This window comes from Colletotrichum phormii (genome assembly GCF_030913505.1).
Source record: "Colletotrichum phormii strain CBS 102054 chromosome Unknown BDP81scaffold_22, whole genome shotgun sequence".
Classification (NCBI taxonomy): Eukaryota; Fungi; Ascomycota; class Sordariomycetes; order Glomerellales; family Glomerellaceae; genus Colletotrichum; species Colletotrichum phormii.
Genome location: NW_026851464.1, coordinates 456,085 through 474,940, shown reverse-complemented (window position 1 = coordinate 474,940; position 18,856 = coordinate 456,085). Strand labels below are relative to the sequence as shown.

Here is an 18,856-nt window from a genome sequence, read left to right as displayed (position 1 = left end):
TCCTGCCTTGCTTCGAAAGTGAGCCTGTCAACTACGAATAAGAATAGCAATTCGTTCGACACTTGTCATATCTCGGGCACATATGTACCCTCGGCGAGCACCAGCAACCACCCTCGTACGTCGTGCTCACAGTGGACTGACTCCTCTTTGACAAAGGACGGCGCGTCATCTTTGCCATAGCTGAAGCCGGCCATTGTTTTCCCTTCATGGCTCGCCTTTCAAAGAACCCCCCCCCCTTCGGCGAGGGTGCCAAAGCCCGTTTCACGCAAGGCCCACCTTCACTTGAAAAGACAGACTTACAACGACGCTCACTGGACCCACGTGTAAACTCGGGGCGTCGTTATCTGCCGCTCAAAACAAACGACGTTTTCACCAAGTCCAGAATCATCGTACGAGGGGGCTTTCTCGGCCCCCAGAAACCGATAAACTACCATGGGTGCAGGTGGTCTCCTGGCGGTCCCAGTCTGGCACCAGGACGGGACGCACTTGCAGAGACACCCCGTGTAGACGGAGCATATAACCTTGTCTTAGTACACGGGCTATTCGCGTGAGAGTTGGGGTTTGAATAGGGCTCCAGGGTGAAAGATGTACCCCCGAGGTAGTCTCCTGTAGCCCCTCGAAGTCGTCTTCGAAGCTGGCTCTTGCAGATCCGGATCCTTCATCCCAGAATCCACGGCATGCCCGCCAGTGTACCCGAGACGAATCCGGTAAGCACTTCGAGGAATCGGGGTCGATGGTCCGAGGACCTCGCCAGTAATCATCGTGAGAACGACTCTGGGCTGCGGGGAAGGGGTGGCGAGAGTGGAAAAGGTTGGCGGTGATCTCGAGTACACCTCACGAGGTGGACAGGGCTCGAGATAGCGTGAAGGGTCGATTTAGGAAAGAGCAGGACGCCAGAGTCACTTGACAAGTATCCCATGTTCTTGAACGAGCCTACCAGCGGCTGGATCGCCCTGCCGTGCCTCCAGGACACGAATCGCTTAGATCCCATGGCTGTCGAACTCTAGGGCCGCAGAAGATAGGCTGAGACAGCCTGGAAGAAAGTCCCCGAGGCGTGTCGAGCTACTCGTTCCTGACGAAAGAGAGCCTCAATGTGGAGGTTTGACTGACCTGGGGCAAAAGGGGCGAGCCCTAGGCATGTCCAGGTCGATGGCTGAGTCCTTCCATGCAGCTCCTATCGTTACTATCCTGGAAAAGAATTCTATCCTTGGCGTAGCAACCAGACTCAATGGCACATCATCATGGATATTGTGTGATGAGAATGACGCCTTGATGAGTCCACGATATATCGAAATATTCAGAATAACAAGAGGTTGAAGGAAATCGCAGCCCTACGGACGGTTGTCCGATCGCCCTCAACAGTCATGTCGCATGATGGCACGTAGGTCACCATGCATACTCCCGTGTGTGACTCGAAATCTAAGGGTTCCAGAACCCAGCTTTCAAAAGGCTCTCCTGCTCCTCCTGGTGTGCCGCCCATTTGCACAGCTAGCAGAATCTCGTAGAATTGTGCGAGGGTTTGGCCCTGGTTGCCGTGCCGCTGCGTGTACGACACCATCGGAGGCGTCGTGTGTTACACTGCTGACTTACCGTATAAGAGTGAAGTTTGCGTTCCCCTTGAAGTTGTTTTGAACAATTCCATAGTGTCTAGAAGCCGTTGGAAACTGTCCAGGATAGAAAAGACGACAGCTCATCTTCAGTACTGATACTGCCAAATTGACGATGTCGCATCGACCCCGGGTCCTTGCAACCTGTGAGACATGCGTCAGAAATTGGACAACTCATTACGCTGCCATACATGCACCTTGTGCGTCTGGCGTAGCAAATGGTTGAGTTCATTATGACAGAGCGGAGATAGAATGGGGGAAGTTGCTCACAAGAGTAGTCTTCCTTGGCGGCTGCATGCCCATACGGCGGCGTCTGTGTGGCTCACCAGGCACGGTTGGAGCTGCAATAGGATTTTATCCAGACAAAACAGCAACGGGATTGCATGAAACTGGGAGGTTGGATGCGCATCATCCAAGATCGACTCCTCCGGAACGTGCTTGCCTGCTTCCCCGGGACACGCTTCCCGCACGATTCCACCCATACCACCATGCGCTGTCATCAGGGCCTGGATCCATCGCAGGCCGCGTGGGTGTATGGATCATCCGGATATGGAATTGAAGCCTGTCTAGGTAGCCTTCCATGAGGGTCATACCTCGAGCGTCCTTTGCGGCACCCAAACGACTGGGGCCTGATGTACGATGACGGAGAAACGGTTAAAGAGAATCACATAAGCCGCAGAGGCCCAAGAGGGCTGCGCAGAAATGTCGGGGAGAGACGGTAGTCGCTAAGATGATGCTATGAGACGTGAGGGTGAACGAGAAGTGGACCAAAATACGGCATCTCATGGTCGACAAGAAGTCTGTGACCACCACAACACCCAGAAACGATTAGAACATACGGGTTCTTGGCTACATCCAGATAGAACGTTTACTCCGAGGGGTGAAGGGTGCCCGCAAGTTACGAGAAATTCATCAAGCTGAAATTCTTGTAATGCAACTCTTCTACTGGCATCAGGTCATGGGGATCCGGTGGCTTGGGAGCGGTTGGGGCGCCTCTTTCAGAAGGAAACGGTGTTCTATCTCGCTTCTTGGCCCAGATATTGACGAATGCCGGCTTGTAGCGCATCCGGTCTGCCGGCGCAACTTGCCCGCAGTTCCGATGTTGGCCACCATGAGGGTTGACTGCAGAGCCGGTATCAATGATGGCAAGCCCGACAGTTGTGTATATTACACTGCATAGTGCAGGGACCTTGACACTGTGGAGTCGGCGAACCGCTGAGATGTGAGGTGTTCATGCCAGCTCTGATCTTCCCTTGGTTTTGGTCGCATCAGATCGCGATCTAATCAGGCCACAAGATAGCATTGCGCCCTATGAAATCAGGATACTGAGTTTCGAAGGTTGACTTGACTTCATCTTCGTCTCGCGCTGAGCATGTCGCGGTTCTAGGGTGCGTCATTGATAGGATTCTGTACGAGGAGCTTGTAAGCACGTTCAAAATAGATGTGTATTTGCAATACGGACGGCACCTGCGACTGTTCTGTAAATACATGACAGCTCACAAAGTGACAGAAAGCCACCCTCTCAGAGGCAGGAATGAAGTCGCCAGACGATATGACAGTGTGCATATTCATGCCGCGACTCTATGCAGAGTTTTCCGAGTGGGTTCAAGCTTCGTTCCAGTCCCCGTCGAGGGAGTGTGTGAGCATAGGCAAGACAGTGGACCCTGAAGAAACCGTCCGACGGAGTAGAGCGATGAGTGAGGTTGTGTCACATCCTTCCTCTGCCTCAAATCCAGAGGGGGAGATCCGTCCGTTTGCCGGCTCGATTTTGCAGAGGTCTTTCTGGGGTTTCAAGTTCTTCTCCAGACCATAGTAGCGCGTAGAACCCAGCAAGAGCATGCTCTGTCCAGGAACAGGATCCTCTTGGTACGGAGCTCTGTTTCGAACAGCTGCCTTGTTTATTCGTACAAGCTGTTGCGAATTTGCGGCTGCTAGTTGTGCGGACAGTTTCCGGGGTCTTGATTTTCAGACGTTTCTCAGTTGACGCCTGCACCGTGCTAAGGTCCGTGTGTCATCCGAACCGGGTGGCCGTGGTATTCTTCAAGCACGCCAGGAGAAGTACATGGATTGTTGTCCGAAGGAGCTAAAATATTCTGGGGAGATCCCTGGTCTCTGCCCCAGAGTATCAGTCGCGATTTGCGCTCTAAATTAACAAGGGAAAGCGACGATCTGCTGCCCCGGGCATAACGTCTCCGTGAGCCTCGACCCTTTGAGGTTGACTAAGGGCGGGCGACGATGCGTATAATAGGGCACGTAAGGCCTCTTTTTGTGGTCGACCATGATCCGTTTATCCATGGCTCCGATGCATCCCTCGAACACAGTATTGGTGATATAGCTAAGACCGCTCCAACATGCTTGTGGCCTAGAGGCAAAGGACTCGATCAAACTTGCTATGGCTCATACGTATCCGTAGCACGAAGACAGAGAACAAGCAATCAATCTTTCGTACCTCTCTGCGCCGGAGCGTTCGCCCTCTTGCAGAAAGAACCTGGCTGCGGTGCGGGAAAAGATAGCGAGGCTGGGCAGGCTGGCGATTAGAGAGGGGGGCTGAATGCATGCACCGATGTAGGTACCCCTCGTCCACAAACTTGATCCTGGGTCGCATGTCTCGAGGACGGAGGTCCCGCTCATGTCGGCTCGGCCTGGAGGCGTGCGGACTGCGGAAAGGTTGACGAGGGGCTTATCCCGCAATCAGCCGGAGTCGCAGGCTGCCCAGAATCGCACGAGAAGCCATGACTCGCAGTGGCCACTGAGCCCCAACCTGTTTACTTGACGACTTTTCTGTGTCAAGTCATGCTGTGGCCGACAAGTTGGCTAGTGGATTATTTGTATCCGTACGATGGGTCGTTTTAATTGCCGTCCAAAGGGCCAATGCAGTTCGACGTACATCAACAGGTGCGGGTCTCCATTGACGGTGGTCCTGCAGACAAGTCTCGGCAGTACAGTAACAGTGGCGATTGTGAAGCATCGACGGCAGCTCTGCCATGCGAGATTCAATCACTCCAATTGCCCTAATTTCTAAGGATGCTGATGGCGGAATGTGATGGAAGACCAAAGGCTCGGACCCAGATTCGGGCCCATTCATGCTTCTGGAATCCAACGCGGACGACGAACAGCGACAGTGTTGCGACTGGCGTAGTGGCGTTTGGTATGACTGCACAGAAGCCGGGATGGCATCCATTGGCTCGGTAGTGCATGGAATTGGAAGCAGAGGCATTGGGTGACGGCATGTGGTTGACAAAGTGGTGGAATCAGATGCCAGCCAAGGCGTCGTAGCCGACCAGCATCGTACCGGAGGGTGCGGCGAGCCATTGAACCAACGCCCAAGGACGTCGTAATGTCGAGCTAACGGCGAGCTTCCCTGCGACGGTGATCTGTGGTGGGCTCTTAGCAAGTTCCCGATGGGGCCAGATGCAGCGCACCATGTCCCTCCTCTACTCGATGCTGGTTGATGGTGATCGTCGGAGGGCGTAATCATCCAAAGTAGGCACAGTAGCTCCCAAGAGGCACAGCAAGGTACTTTGTTGACACACGCCCGTGCTGTTTTCAAGCTGGCGCTCAACGGCCCCGTTGCGACGAGGCAAAGACGGGATACTTTGTAGATTGTCGAGCAATGGAAAGAGCAAGGTATTCTCTCTGACGGAAGCTGCGGCTTGAACGAAGGCGGCGGCGGCGGCTGGTCGTGGTGAAGATGGCATGATTAATCCGTAAGCGGACAGAAGATGGATACGCTTGATTGTATCCGTAGCTTGTTGCACGATGGTCGAGGACCGGAGGAGTATCGTGGTACGGTAGTAGTAGTACTCGTATACGGATAATGGGTTAGCCAGGAGCGGACATTGACTGACTGGCATCCGTCCACGGCCGGGCTCGCCAGAGGCAAGGAAGATGGGACGTTCCGGGGGTGGTTCATTTCGAGGGGCTTGTTGCCGAACGGCGCATGCGGCCGCCGGTTCCATTGCGTACGGGACAGGAGGCCGAGGCGAGGCGAGGCAAGATCTGGAAATTGCAGCAGTGACCGACCGTGGGAGAAATAGAGTATGCTGCCGCCTGCGAGGTTGAAGACATCCATGCCTCTTGCATCCGTATCTCAGCCGAGCGTGGAGGGGCACCAGGCGTCACCTCGCTCGCTGTCGTCCGATGCTCATTTTGTCAGGTCGAAGGCTAGCAAGGGCTGGCTGATGGACGAAGTACCATAGCGAATGGTGTTGTCTGACAGATAGGTAAGCGGCAAAAATCATGCCTGGTGGGAGATGGCTTGTAAACTGTGAGACAGACCAGAGAGGATTCTAGGTAAGCAAGGTAGCTGAGCAACCTGTGTTGAGTTACCTTAGCTAGAGAGCAGCAGTGTAAAGGAACAATCTACCACCTCTGTACAAATGAGCAGCCAAGGCGCATCTCCTGAGAGAAGGGAAGTGACAGATCGCTCTGAAGATAGTCGACGGGCGAATGATGTATGCATCAAATCAACTTGGGCTTGGGGGGCGGGAGGAAGCCCATGCATCACTCATTTAGCGGCAGGCGCAATGTCCCTCGCAGCAGCCGAAAGAAATTGGCATCCGCGGCACAGAAGCAAACGATTGATACATTGCGTGGCCAAGAGGCTAGTATTTTGAGAGTACGTCAAAGGTCCCTTTGGGTCGACAGACATTCGTTCTTGTGGCTATATTTCTTCAATATCCGTACCTGAGCCATTCTTGTTGACACCTCATCTTCCTACCTAGGTACTCTAAGATGGTATAGAATGGCGAGAGCCTCATGTAGCTTACCTAAGGCAGGCAGGTACCTACTCGGATTCATGGACACATGAGGGAAAGATTGAGGCAAGGGCAGGCTCGGAATCCGGGGTAGGAACGTACTACCTTACCTTATGGAAGGGAGGTGCACCGTGCAAGGCAGGAGGAGCAAGGCAAGACCGGGGAAGACGGACAGACACTTGCCCGCCTTGGGATCCGATTGTCGAGGCAAGGTAAGGAAGGTAGCCACTCTGAGGTGAGCTTGTCGATGAAGCTTCCTTCCCTACGTGCGTGCCTCCCAAAGGTACCTCACCTACCTTGCCTCGACTTCCATGGGAACCTCCCCCAAGGTACCTTGCCTGCCTTCCGTACCTACCTGCCTTGCCTGCCTCACCTCTTTCCTCACGATGGAAAAGAAAATGGAAGATAACCACGCAATCGTGGTTGGGACCTGAGCCACCTCACCACACGCACCCGCTCTTGCACACACACTTCCTCATCTCACATCACATACCTTACATACGAACACACCCAGTTTGTTTGCCCATCCATGGGATGGACAATGGATGACCATCCTCAGTCCCATCCTCAGATATGGACACCACCGGCTGTGGTCCAGGCCACCCCTCACGCCGAGTCAACTGTTCACTTGCCTCACGTCACATTCCACCTTGTTCCGTCCCGCCCTCACACTCGTTTATCATTGGCATCTCTACCTAGTCGTCACTGGAGCCGCTAAGGCCCGGCCTTCTCTCAACCGTCTCCATCCAAGACATTCAATCATGAGGTGCCAAAATAGACTGAGACATGTCCCGGCAAGTCGCTCCAAAGAGCCACTCAAGCACTCCATGCCCAGCCGGAGCCACTCACAGTCACGCCTACACACGGCAGGCAATCTTGCCATCTCAAATCTCACATCTGTATCCGTAGAGTGTATATACTATACAACACTTGGTATGCTGAGGTACTCTTCAGACTTTTCCCGGTCTTTTGTCACAAACTAAAGATGCTAATCCTGATACTAAGGTCCGGCCTGCAGTTGCGTCTATCACACTATCTCCATCTTCCCGCCCGCCTTGATGGAATGTCTCTCCGCCGCTCCGCCGCCTCCCCCAACCACAACGGAGGATCGACTCTGCCAATATGCAATCCATCTTCTTTTCCCCTCCTTTACTTTCCCCCCCTCATCGTCCATCAGTTTCCTTTTCTTCACTAATGCGTCGCTCTCAAGGTACCTGCAATACCTTACTTGCTTGTCTAGCATCCCCCCCCCCCAGGTCGATTGAACAGATTGACAGACTCGGGATCTGATCATGGCTCATTGACGAGCTGCACTGCACCCGCACAATCCTCAACGGCTTCACCAAACAGGGCACCCGAATGTGGAAGCCGTTGCCGAACGGCCGATCCGGCTGCCACCTCCAGCCCCCGTCACCCGTCTGCCCTCAATGTCTGCGAGGCAACTCCGGGCCCACGCCATACCATCCCAAAGAGCATGCGATTACGGATACCCATCTTCTCTAGGAAACAGGCACGACGTCCTCCCGTCCTGATGCGGCTAGTCTTCGTCTCTTCTTCTTCGGCTCGTGTTCAATCGAGATCACGACAGTCAGACATAAAGCATCTACATGCTCTCGCACACCACACCTAATATGTCCATCCACATGCTGCCTCGTCCTTGTCGTCTCCTACATACACCATGCGAGTGCTTTCTGATGTCAGGCCCGAAATTTTGAAGGATGGACTGATCAATGTCTCACGCAAATGCAAGTAATTCGCAACTTTTATCAATTCTAGGGTCAAAATCAGGTTCGCGGCTTCATGGCTTGCAGCCTGCAGCACGACGGTCCGGCCTGATGTGGCCTGCCTCTACTAGACTCAAGAAAGACTTGAATGTCAAGGACCCCGAGATAGCGGCCGGCACAAGCCAGATGCAGCGCCGCATACGACCTGTTTGCATGAAGTGCTGCCTTTCTTCATATTTACCAGCAATAAATGTCATATGTCGCTACGCACATGTTCTTTCACGCAAAACGGTTTGGCTACGCCCTGCTGCTCGGCCGGCACGGAAGCGGTCGCGGCGGGTGTGCCAATCCAGTATCAGTGCATCCCATCCGGTCCGGTCTCTGGCAAAGAATGGGTTCCTGGCCTTCCACTTCCTCCTCCCGTCGGCCACCAGGAATGGGGACGGGAGACCGACTGAAGCCTGCTGATGATTGATGGATACCATCCGCCAAATCTCCACCACCCCAGCACGCACTCCGCAGCTCAGTAGAGCACAGGACAACGCAGCATGGGGGCCAGTGGCTCTTTCGCTTGTTCGGCCCAGCCTGTGCACGTTCTGTCTGGTCAATTCATCCAACCCCAAGCCAAGCGATCTACAAACTACGGGAAATATTCGCGCCTCTTTGCGAGGACGAACCCCGGGGCCGTTATCATCACGAAAACAGCATCCGCCCCGGCCAAGTCAGGCAAGGATCAGGAGCATCATGGAACGTCAACCCTGTCGGTCCGGTCATCGCAATGTGGCAGGTCAGACTGAAGAATGTGAGTGCAAAAGCGACGGCACTGCGTCTGTCACGGTCCTGGCTGCATCATCCATCAGATATCAGAATCTCCAAAGCGACAATGGCCCTCCATCAAGAGTCAGACTCTTCATTGTGTGCTCTGAAAAAGCAGCATTCGAGCAAACCTGGCGTCACCTAGCCTGGCGTATGCCTATTTGTACACAATCGTATGCACCCTCTTCCTCGGTCCTTGACCACCAACCGACGGGTGGGGAAAGGAACAAGGAGTTCGACGGACTGAAGAGTGACAAAGACGAGCGATATACGGATATCTCACGAAGGGTCAGTTGAGGGACCTGCAGGCCCGAGAGATAATGTCCTCGGTACCATTCGAGAGCCCCAGTATGCGGCAGAGGCATGGTCAAGACACAGAAGCCGTAGCAGGCAGAGCCGGATTTAACTCTTGTCTGGCTTCGTACGCTCATCCAAGTCTGGTCCGGTCTCTGCTTCATAATGGGCCAGAGAAAGGACGGGTATCCATAATAAGCAGCACGAATGCTTGTTCATCCGCTCAATGAGACTCCACGCCGGCCGTCCGTTTGTCAGATGCGAAAACTGGAGACTCTACAACGGCCCAGGCCATGCCGGGGGGTTTGTCAGTGCGTACAGATGGCGAGCCGGCGTTTTTCTCATGCCTAGCGACTAGAGGCTGCTTTTCTCCAATTTTTCAGGATTTTACCCCTCCCGGGCATTGCGAGAGTCTGTCTGCGGCTAAGTTGCTCTGCCTATGAGGTTACTATTTCCTACGGCCTACGGATACTGCTGATGCTGTCTTCAGGTTGCTGCTGATGGGCAGGCCGGGTCGGTCATTTCGAAATCCATTCTCTTGTCTCCAAGGTTCCTCTTCCCATGATTTCCCCCAGCTTTCTCAGGTATTGAGCCATCTCATTACCGGGCCGTTGATTCGACCTCGCCTAAAGTTGTTCCGCCAGGCCCTGGTCATTACCCTCGGTCTGCTGCAACTTTTCAGGTCAAGAATCGAGACCATTGACGGAAAGGCTCTGTTCCTGGTCCTTGTCGCCAGCAGCTCCTCCAGAAGCTCTCCACCTTTTGTCTCTGGATGTGCAGATGCCCGGTCGTACTCAAACGAATGATGGAATCTGCCCACCCAAAAAGTGGATCTCCAAATCTCGCCGTGCTGCCATTTTCCACATCAACTAGCCGCTCAACCATGGAGAATGGAGTACGGCAACCAACCAAGGCGAGCAGACCCTCTCTAGTGCGCAGGGTATGGCGTTATTCGCGCGCTACACTAGGCTCTTGCGGCTTGCCAGTCTTACTATACAGTAGTACTACAGAGTACCCATCCCGAAAAGATAAAAGAACAAAATAAAAATAATGTGCTAACCTCTCTTGTGAGTCTTGTCGCTTCTCGTCGCCTCTCATATTCCTCGTCCCCCTCTCTGTTTCTTCAAGCTATGCCCTCATACAGCCTCCACAGGCTGCCGTGTCGTTTCGCTCCCCTCCCCACCAGATCGCCTCCGCCCTGTGATTCGCGTTTCCCCAGTCGCCATTCATAGCGTGATGGGGCCAAGAAGAGGAGGGGAGGGGGGGAGGAGAGGGCAGGGACCAGCCAGCCAGTATCCTCAACTCCAGCCGCCTCTTACTACTATGTCCCTATCGTGTTGTTTCGCTTCAAGGGTCGAGGTTCGAGGGTCCTCGACGATTATTATGGTCCGTGTTCCTTGGTTGACTCCAGCAGTCACCTCCATTCTCGGAACTACCTTACTGCTGTTGCAGGTCAGACAGACATCAACAAGGAAGTAAGACAAGGCGAGAGAGCAGGGTAGCCTGTAGGGCATCAGACCGGATGGCCCCAAATCATGTTTCCCGTTCCTTGACACTTCTCCGTCGACGGCGCGCCGAAGGACGGCCGTCGAGGTGCGATGGGAAACGATGCAATGCGAGGACATATCGCAGCACTACTGTTCGCAAGTGCTGATGCCAATCGGTGCGATGCGTCCATGGGAAGACGATTGCCTGCCCACTGCAGGCTATCTTGATGCTTGCTAAAGAAGCGTCGTCCCAACACGGTGCCACAAAAGCCAGCCTCTGGGCCCCATTTGCACCTGCACCCACCAGGGCCCCAGCCCATGCCTAGCCGGTCGTCAAACCAGCCAGTGTTGGAGACAAGAGGCAGCAGCAGCAGCAGCAGCAGCAGCAGCAGCAGGCGAAGACGTAGTTGCAGTAGTAGCGGCGGCGGCAGACGCAGCTGGGAGGCAAGCAGGGTGGTGGCAGCACCAGAGACACACACAGACGTGCGCACTCACTCACTCACTCACTCACTCAGTGAGAGAGAGGGAAAGACGGGAGTGAGTGAGTGGGTGAGAGGAGGGAAGGAAAAGATACTTGGGTTGCGGTTGTGGACTCTTCCGCTCCAAGTACGCGCAAGTACCTGCTTCGTACTCTGGGAACCCTGGCTGGGGGTCCATGGACTGGGTGGGAGACGATGGACGATTTGAACGCCTCTCTGCCCTCCTCTCTCTCTCTTTCTCTTTTTTTTTTCTGCAACTGGCGCATCTGCACACGCCCCCCTCGCACCCCCATCCATCAACATGCTCACCCCCTCCCCTTCTCCCCCAACCCCGATACAACCGCCGCGCACCCCTCCCCTCGTCTCTGCCCCTCGTCTCTGCCCCAATACCCTTACAGACGAACGTGATGCATGTCTATCTGTAGGAGAGTGAGTGGTGAAGTGTGGTGTAGCTAAGAAAACAGGCCGCGAAGTAGGTGCCAGTCTAGACGAAGTACCTTCAAGACCCATCGGCTTGCCTTCTTGCACCACAATCTTAGACAAGTCCAGTCGACAAGTCCGTACATCCATAATCCATTACCACACATTAGACACATCCATCCATACCTATCCAGTACTTTTTTTGCCTTGTTTGGATGGAGCCACCATTACCGTCTCCATGCATGGGTGCATCTCTAAACTAAACAACCCATGCATGCCTGCCAACCCTCCACCACATCTGGCTACGTATATATCCTTGTCCCTCGCCCCAGGACGACCTACTCTCCTCGGACGACCTCATCACCACTTCTTCTCCCCGGGTCATTGTTGTTTTTTAAAAGACCAATTGGTCCGCGCAATGGTTTGAGTTCCCATTGCCATCTTTCATCTCTGTATAATACTTTGTTTGGACCCCTTCTCGAAATCTCTCCCCTGCCTCCAGCATCCCATACACGCGGCTTGGGTGTTGGTCCTTCCCGTCTTGCCCGTGTCATTCTTTGATACCACTTCCAACGACGGACACAGACAAGGTGCTCTGCTAGTCCGATCTACTACCTCGATCGTTAGGGTCCTTCTAGACAGAAAGGAAGAGACTTGAAGATAGAGCGAGAGCAGGACTTGGCTTCGGAAGCAGCACGACGACACATAGATCGAGCCAAAAAATCTCATCATCCGGGACTTTCGACAGTCATCACCACACACTACTCTAGAACTACGAGCGTGATACCTCGTACAAAGCAGAGCAGATTGGAGATACCACCTAGACTTCTCACATTCACATCACCTTGGGTACCATCTTGAAAGCTGCTGGAAGTTCTCAGGTTGCCTCACCTCAGCAAAACACCTCACACTTCACATCTCGGTCAGAAAACAAAAAAGTGGACCATTGCATCTGAATACGCAACAGACATATTCACCAAAGGGCAAATCCAAGAAGAAGTCACGGGACTCGTTCAATTGACCAAGACGATATTCTGAGAAGGAAGGCACACTCCAAGACCTGGACCTCCTGCCACCTTCCAACCCTTTGAGAATTTCTTCGCACCAGAAGGCACAAAACCCAACTCCTTCTCCCATCCTCTTCTCCTCCTCCTCCTCCTCCTGCTCCTCCTCCTCCTCACCCTCAACAACCAACAACCACGCACGCAATTCCTTTCATCGCGGCTTTGTTGGGTTTTCCTTCACATCACCACCAATCCCTCTTACAACCTCCTCCGAATTACTTCAGAGACACGCACGCGCACTCTCCAACCGCAGGAAGCAATTCACGATGGCAGACATCATGAATCTCTTCTTGCCCAACCTCAGCTTTGGTTGGTCCCCCACCGCCTGGATGTATCTGTTTATCGCCCTTTGGTAAGTCACTACTTCCTTCAGAAAATTCCACCCTCCATTGCTGCTGCCATCAAAGACCTGCCTTGCTTTTTTATTTATTTTTGCCGTCTCGTGTATCTAACCTTCCTTGGCAGGCTTCATCGTTACACCCGTCTTCTTGTCAACTGCGTCAGCCACTGGGTCTACAAGTCCAAGCCGATCCCCGCCAACCCTACCTTCACAGCTGACGACGTGACCGTCATCATCCCCACCATTCACAATGTCTTTGAGGAGCTTCGTCCTTCTCTGCTCAGCATCATCGCCTGCAACCCTCGCGTTCTGATGCTCGTTACTACCAGCGAGAAGCATGCCTCCCTTGAGAAGCTTGCTCGCAGCCTGCCTCACCCTAACGTCCAGGTCTACTCCACTCCCATTGCCAACAAGCGTCTTCAAGTTTGCGAGGCCTTGCCCAAGGTTACCACCAAGCTCACTATCATGGCCGATGATGATGTCACCTGGCCTTCTACTATGATGCCCTGGATTCTCGCTCCCTTCGAAGACCCCAATATTGGCGGTGTCGGCACTTGCCAGAGAGTTAAGCGCGTCTGGGATGGCCCGCTGTCCACTCGCATCTTCAACTGGCTCGGCGCTGCCTACATTGAGAGACGCAACTTCGAGATCTCGGCTACCCACAACCTCGATGGCGGTACTTCCTGCATGTCTGGCAGAACTGGCGCCTACCGATCTGAGATTCTTTCCAGCCACGACTTCCTTGAGGGTTTCAAGACCGAGAAGTGGGGCAAGTACATCCTCAACGCCGATGATGACAACTTCGTCACCCGCTGGCTCGTCAGCCACCAGTGGAAGACTTGGATCCAGTACGAGAAGGAGTGCGAACTCGAGACCACTCTGGAGAACAGCACCAAGTTCCTCTACCAGTGTTCCCGCTGGGCCCGCAGCAACTGGCGCAGCAACTGGACCAGTCTTGTCCGTGAGAGATACGTTCTCACGTAAGTTGAAACACCTATCTGGGATTCCTCCCTTTGCCTGGTATAATATACTAATCCATGGTGACTATAGTCAGCAGCCCTGGTGCACTTACGCTCTCCACATTGCGACCTTCACTTCCTTGGCATTCCTCTTCGACCCCCTCATCATCTTCACTCTGTGGAAGGGTACCGCCGATTGGGATGTCGAGAGCCGCCGCCAGGCCCTCTGGGCTCAGATCATCTTCGTGTTCGGCTTCACCAAGGTCGTCAAGCTCGTGAACCTCTTCCGTCGCAACCCCAGCGACATTCTCTTCCTGCCCGTCTCTATCCTCTTCGGATGGGCTCATGGCATTATCAAGCTCTACGCCTTGTCTACCCTCAAGATGGTAAGTGACTACTTCTCGCACATGACATGATATTAGCTTTCCTAACACCTTGTCAACAGACCTCCTGGGGCAGCAGAGCCGATGGTGACATTAACAACGACATCCGTCTGACTCCCCGCCCCAAGCGAGCCATGAGTCTTACCACGCCCCCTGGTGGCCAGGACCTCGTCCGCTACCGCTTCGAGCGCCAGATGACCGAGAAGGTCTCCGACTGGCACCGCCAGGCCAACGAGGCGCGCCGACCCCAGACTGTCCGCATGAACACCTTCCCTGCGAAGGACATCAAGGCGCCTCATGTCACCTTCTCCCTCCTGGAGCACCCCACGGACTAGATCCTAAGCGACCACGAGTATCACGAATTATGAATTTGCAACAAATTGGTTTGCCAGAGGAGAAACGGGACTCTGGCTTGGGTGGCTTTCTTATGTTTTCTTTCCTGAAGGGCGGAAACGAAGAGGGTTAATCAACCACCCTTTCTTCATTTTCTTTGCGCCTCTTTCCGGAAAACAAAAATTACCGACCCAAAAGGAATTTGGAACGGGAAAAGTCTTATTGTTCTTTCCTCTTCACGATGAGTACACGAACGATCGCATACGGGAAATGGAACCACAGCACAGAAGTGCGTGTCAAGAGGTATAATCATCAACGGCATGGAAACCATTCAGCATGGGAGAGCAGGGATAGGGTGGTTTGGTCATCTGCTTCAGGGATAAACTTTTCCTCCCTGGATTTTCTCAACTCTTGGTCTCTTTTTTTCCTTTCATTTTCTTTATCAAAAACACCCCAAAATCGGCGAGGGCGGAGGATTGGTCTTTGTGATTTCTTTTTTTTCCTTCTCCTCATTTTCAGAAACGAAAGAGAGGTAGTCGGAAAAGGTACATCGCGCGGCGGGCAACAGGGCAGGCAGCTTTGATCTTCGTCGGAGGCATTTTGTTCGATGCATTGCGAGACATGGGAAGTCAGGGAAGACACAGAGAGAGAGAGAGGACGGCAAGGCATTAGACAGTTGGTCTCTACCATTATTCCATCTTCTTTCCACTCAGACCAAGAGACAGCTTTCCATAGACTGAAGAAAAGAAAGCAAAATTTTCACAGTGAAAAACAAAGAAAATGAGGCTCATGAGATTTCCCTGACTCCACTAATGGTCAGTAGTTCATGATTCGATGCGTGATGTCGGGCAGCTGCATACCTTTCTTCAACACAGGTTGGAAAAAGAAAGGGTTACCGAGCCAATGGGAATACAACGTCCCTGCATCCTGACGCACTGGGGGATCGACTAGTTGGATCGGGGGGGGGGCTCCCCAGGAAGAAGAAACGAGCAGCAAGCACGGCGTGTGTCCCGTGTGTCCCGTGTGTCCCGTGTGTCAGGGGGGGAAAGGGAAGGTTGGTGGCATTCGTTACACGGCAGGGTGATTTGACGCGCAGTCTCGTATCCCGCCATGGTGTTGGCCCCCAATAAACGGTTTCCGGGAAACCCGCGATATCTGACATGCGATACTGTATATGTGTGTGTGTGGCTTCTCATCAGGACCGGACCCCACGACATGACCCCCGGTTACACGGCAGGGCCAAGGTATGCGAATGCCTACCTTGTTCACTAATTCTCCGGCCGGAAAGGTCTGGCCTGGCCTCAAGGGCTTCTTCTGTGCCTTTTGAAAATCGAATTTCGATGTTGGGGAGAGGCTGTGCCATGTTCATGCGCGTCGTTACCACGGTAGAGTGGTGTGTGATATTGTCTTACATGACGTCCTTGGTGAGGCTTGTGGGTGTGGAGAATTTGGAGGGGGGTCAAAAGGCCAGACGAGCACGCGGCTCCGGTTTGGCCGTCGTTTGCCGCAAGGCTTGCCCGAAGACGACGAGCTGAGGAATGATAGCGGTTCCGGGTTGATTATTGTGACTCTTTGCGGCAGTGATGGTGTTCTCCTGCTCATCTCGAGTCTTGGACATCGTCCATGTGCTCTCCTGTGGCATTTGGATGCTTCGTCAGATGCGCCCCTCTTGACTCACATCGGGCTGGCTGGGACGACTAGCCTCGTGAGACTGAGTACGTGCGACTAGTTTTCGGTGGTCGTCGTGGTGGTTGCCTTGAAGAATGAGATCTCACACCCACCATTATCAGTTGAACCCTACACCCTCCATCCCTACTAGTTCATTGAACGGTTCGAGACTTGGCTAGATTAGGATGGCTAGCAGGCCAAGCTAAGATAATCGAGCACCCCACACTCAACGGGGGCAACGAGGCAGGTGATGTTTTGAGGGCACGTAAAAAACCCGCAGGGCCAAAGTTCCGGATCGAAGATGTCCGGACATTCGGAGGCAAGAGGTCGGAGTGCCCATCTATCGACCGCTGGTTATCGAGAAGAACCAAGACCTGACTGCTGCGAGCCACTACCCCAAGCAGGAGGTCGACCTTCGAGCTGTAGCAGATGGATGGGTGAGATCGAACACTATGGCGCCCAATCAGAGAGCAGAGGCTCGAACTGTGAGGTCAAGAGGTACAGTACAATTTGACAGCCTTTCCGATGGATTGGGAATCTTGGTTTGCGTCCTTGTTTACGTTGTCAAGCAGCCCGCCCACCTTGTGTTCCGATGCCTGACACGAGGCCTGCCAGGCTGCCCCTCCCCCTCCCTCACTCTCGGACCCCTGGCCTTGTCATTGCTGCAGGTGGACGAAAAGAGGCTTGCTGATGACATAGGTAAGACAGCGTCCAAATCTCAAAGTGTTTCGTAGTGGATGGGATTAATGGGGAACGTTATTCTCGACTCCTCTTGTACGGGTCGCGAAGTAGTATATGCTAGACATCCGTACGCCGGGACCGGGACGGGGGCGAGGAGACGCAGACGCAGAGATGCACGACATGGTACGCATGTTTTGAGGCTTTAGAACCTGCACCAGATCGGAAGAGGGAAACTAATCAAAGGATGCTGTGGAGAGGATAAGAAAAGTACTCACCAAATCATGTTCAAATCTGACTGTATTTCAATACCCCGAATCACCACACAAATCAAAATTTTACAAGTATCGAAAAATTCTTGTGGGTCGAATTGGTGGGATGAAGGTGATTGCGTGAAGTATCCTGGACTCGGGCAGTGTCCATTGATGCATCGCTATATTAGCTCTGTGAATCGTGCGAGTAGCAGTCAGAGCCGGCTTGCGAGAGTTGCGTTGAGAGACATCCATCAATCCTGACAATGAGCTGGTTCCAGACCTTGCTTGCATTTGTAGAGGGGGTTGCGATTGTCTCCAATACCTGCAACGCCTTGATTCATGCCGGAATTCGTCAGTGGTAAATCCGGCATCCAGAGTGAGTTATGACAACATGCGAGGTAGGACCAATGATAGCTAAGAATTGGGTCTGCCGAATGACTTGTTCCTCGATGGAAGAAAATTCTTGAGAAGTTATTTCAAGACTGGCGACTCTTGTTGGTCCATCGAGTGTTCTTCTCCAATTGATGGTGCCACACTCTCCAGCGTGAGGTGATGGGGAGCGAGCCAATGCGACGGCATGAGTCAAGACGCATTGGGGATGACGGCGACCAAGAGCCCGTAGGAAAATCAGCGGGAATACGGCAAGTACGAAGTCGTGCACGAAGAGGTACGCAATGTCGGATAGGCAAGAGAAGGCGATTTTGGTTGGATCTGTCAAATGTGTCAAAAGTGGCGGCCGAGGGTTGTCAATAGACGACGGAGCAAAACCGGGCGAACAGGCTTGCAATGGCCACGGACAAGCGCCGACAGCGCGAGCGAAAAACAAAGGCCTAGATTCGATGGAGACGGGTTGTGGTTCTACGACCTGAGACCAAGGACGACGACGACGACGACGACGACGACGACGATGATAAGACGGCCTTGCTAGCTTGGTGACTCTACCTTATTAGTGCTGGTCTTTCCATGGTGCAGCGGCAGAAAGAGGAAATAGACGTGCGATGATAAGCTGCCGAAGCATACTCACTTGGTACTGCACTGCACTGCGTAGCAAGCAATCATGCATGGCATGGCATGGTATGGAAGGGCGAGCAGAGGGCGACATTCGAGACTTGACGTTGGATGGAACCACACCTCAAGTGCGCACGGCCGATGACCTGTCATGGCCTGCACTGGCGTTATATTATGATTGCCATTTGTCGTCGATTTTCGTCGTCGATGATGAGGTTGCGAAGGACGTTTATCGGCTTGTCACGGCTAGACGTAAGTACTGTCCATGTTGCGTTGACCGGGGAGTGGTGAAATGGCAAAGTGGGTGGATGTTTTGTGTGTGGATTCCAATGGGAGAAACCAAAGATGCCCGAGACGATCGAGGCCCTCGGACGGTAGTGTGGCCAGAGCAACATTAATCAGTGGCTCCTGCCAAAAGGCAAACGGCGAACGGTACGGGCGTTGAGGTACCTTCCAAGTTAGTCAAAGTGTCGCTGCCTTATCCGTAAGGTCCAGATCTCCCATGGGTAGGTACGTATCCGTACACAAGAGTTACGGGCCTGCCACCTTCCGAGGGAACGGGCACTGGCTGAATCTGGTTCCCGA

General features: G+C 53.4%; 3 protein-coding genes across 3 annotated transcripts; 1 reads left to right on the top strand and 2 right to left on the bottom strand.

Moving 5' to 3' along the window:
• Positions 1–4,271: 4,271 nt before the first annotated feature.
• On the bottom strand, positions 4,272–5,196 carry BDP81DRAFT_103446 (uncharacterized protein). Its single transcript, XM_060581392.1, has one exon. The coding sequence runs from the start codon at positions 5,083–5,085 to the stop codon at positions 4,399–4,401; it is 687 nt and encodes a 228-aa protein (XP_060440944.1). The 5' UTR covers positions 5,086–5,196; the 3' UTR covers positions 4,272–4,398.
• A 7,308-nt stretch (positions 5,197–12,504) lies between these two features.
• Positions 12,505–14,802, top strand: BDP81DRAFT_103400 (family 2 glycosyltransferase). Its single transcript, XM_060581391.1, has 4 exons — positions 12,505–13,000; positions 13,114–13,968; positions 14,039–14,333; positions 14,393–14,802. The coding sequence occupies exons 1-4, from the start codon at positions 12,915–12,917 to the stop codon at positions 14,663–14,665; spliced, it is 1,509 nt and encodes a 502-aa protein (XP_060440943.1). The 5' UTR covers positions 12,505–12,914; the 3' UTR covers positions 14,666–14,802.
• Positions 14,803–17,569: 2,767 nt separating this feature from the next.
• BDP81DRAFT_103395 (uncharacterized protein) lies at positions 17,570–18,557 on the bottom strand. Its single transcript, XM_060581390.1, has 2 exons — positions 18,288–18,557; positions 17,570–18,191 (listed from the first exon to the last, which is right to left on the bottom strand). Exons 1-2 carry the CDS (start codon positions 18,363–18,365, stop codon positions 17,616–17,618), a joined length of 654 nt encoding a protein of 217 aa, XP_060440942.1. The 5' UTR covers positions 18,366–18,557; the 3' UTR covers positions 17,570–17,615.
• Between the last annotated feature and the right edge of the window lie 299 nt (positions 18,558–18,856).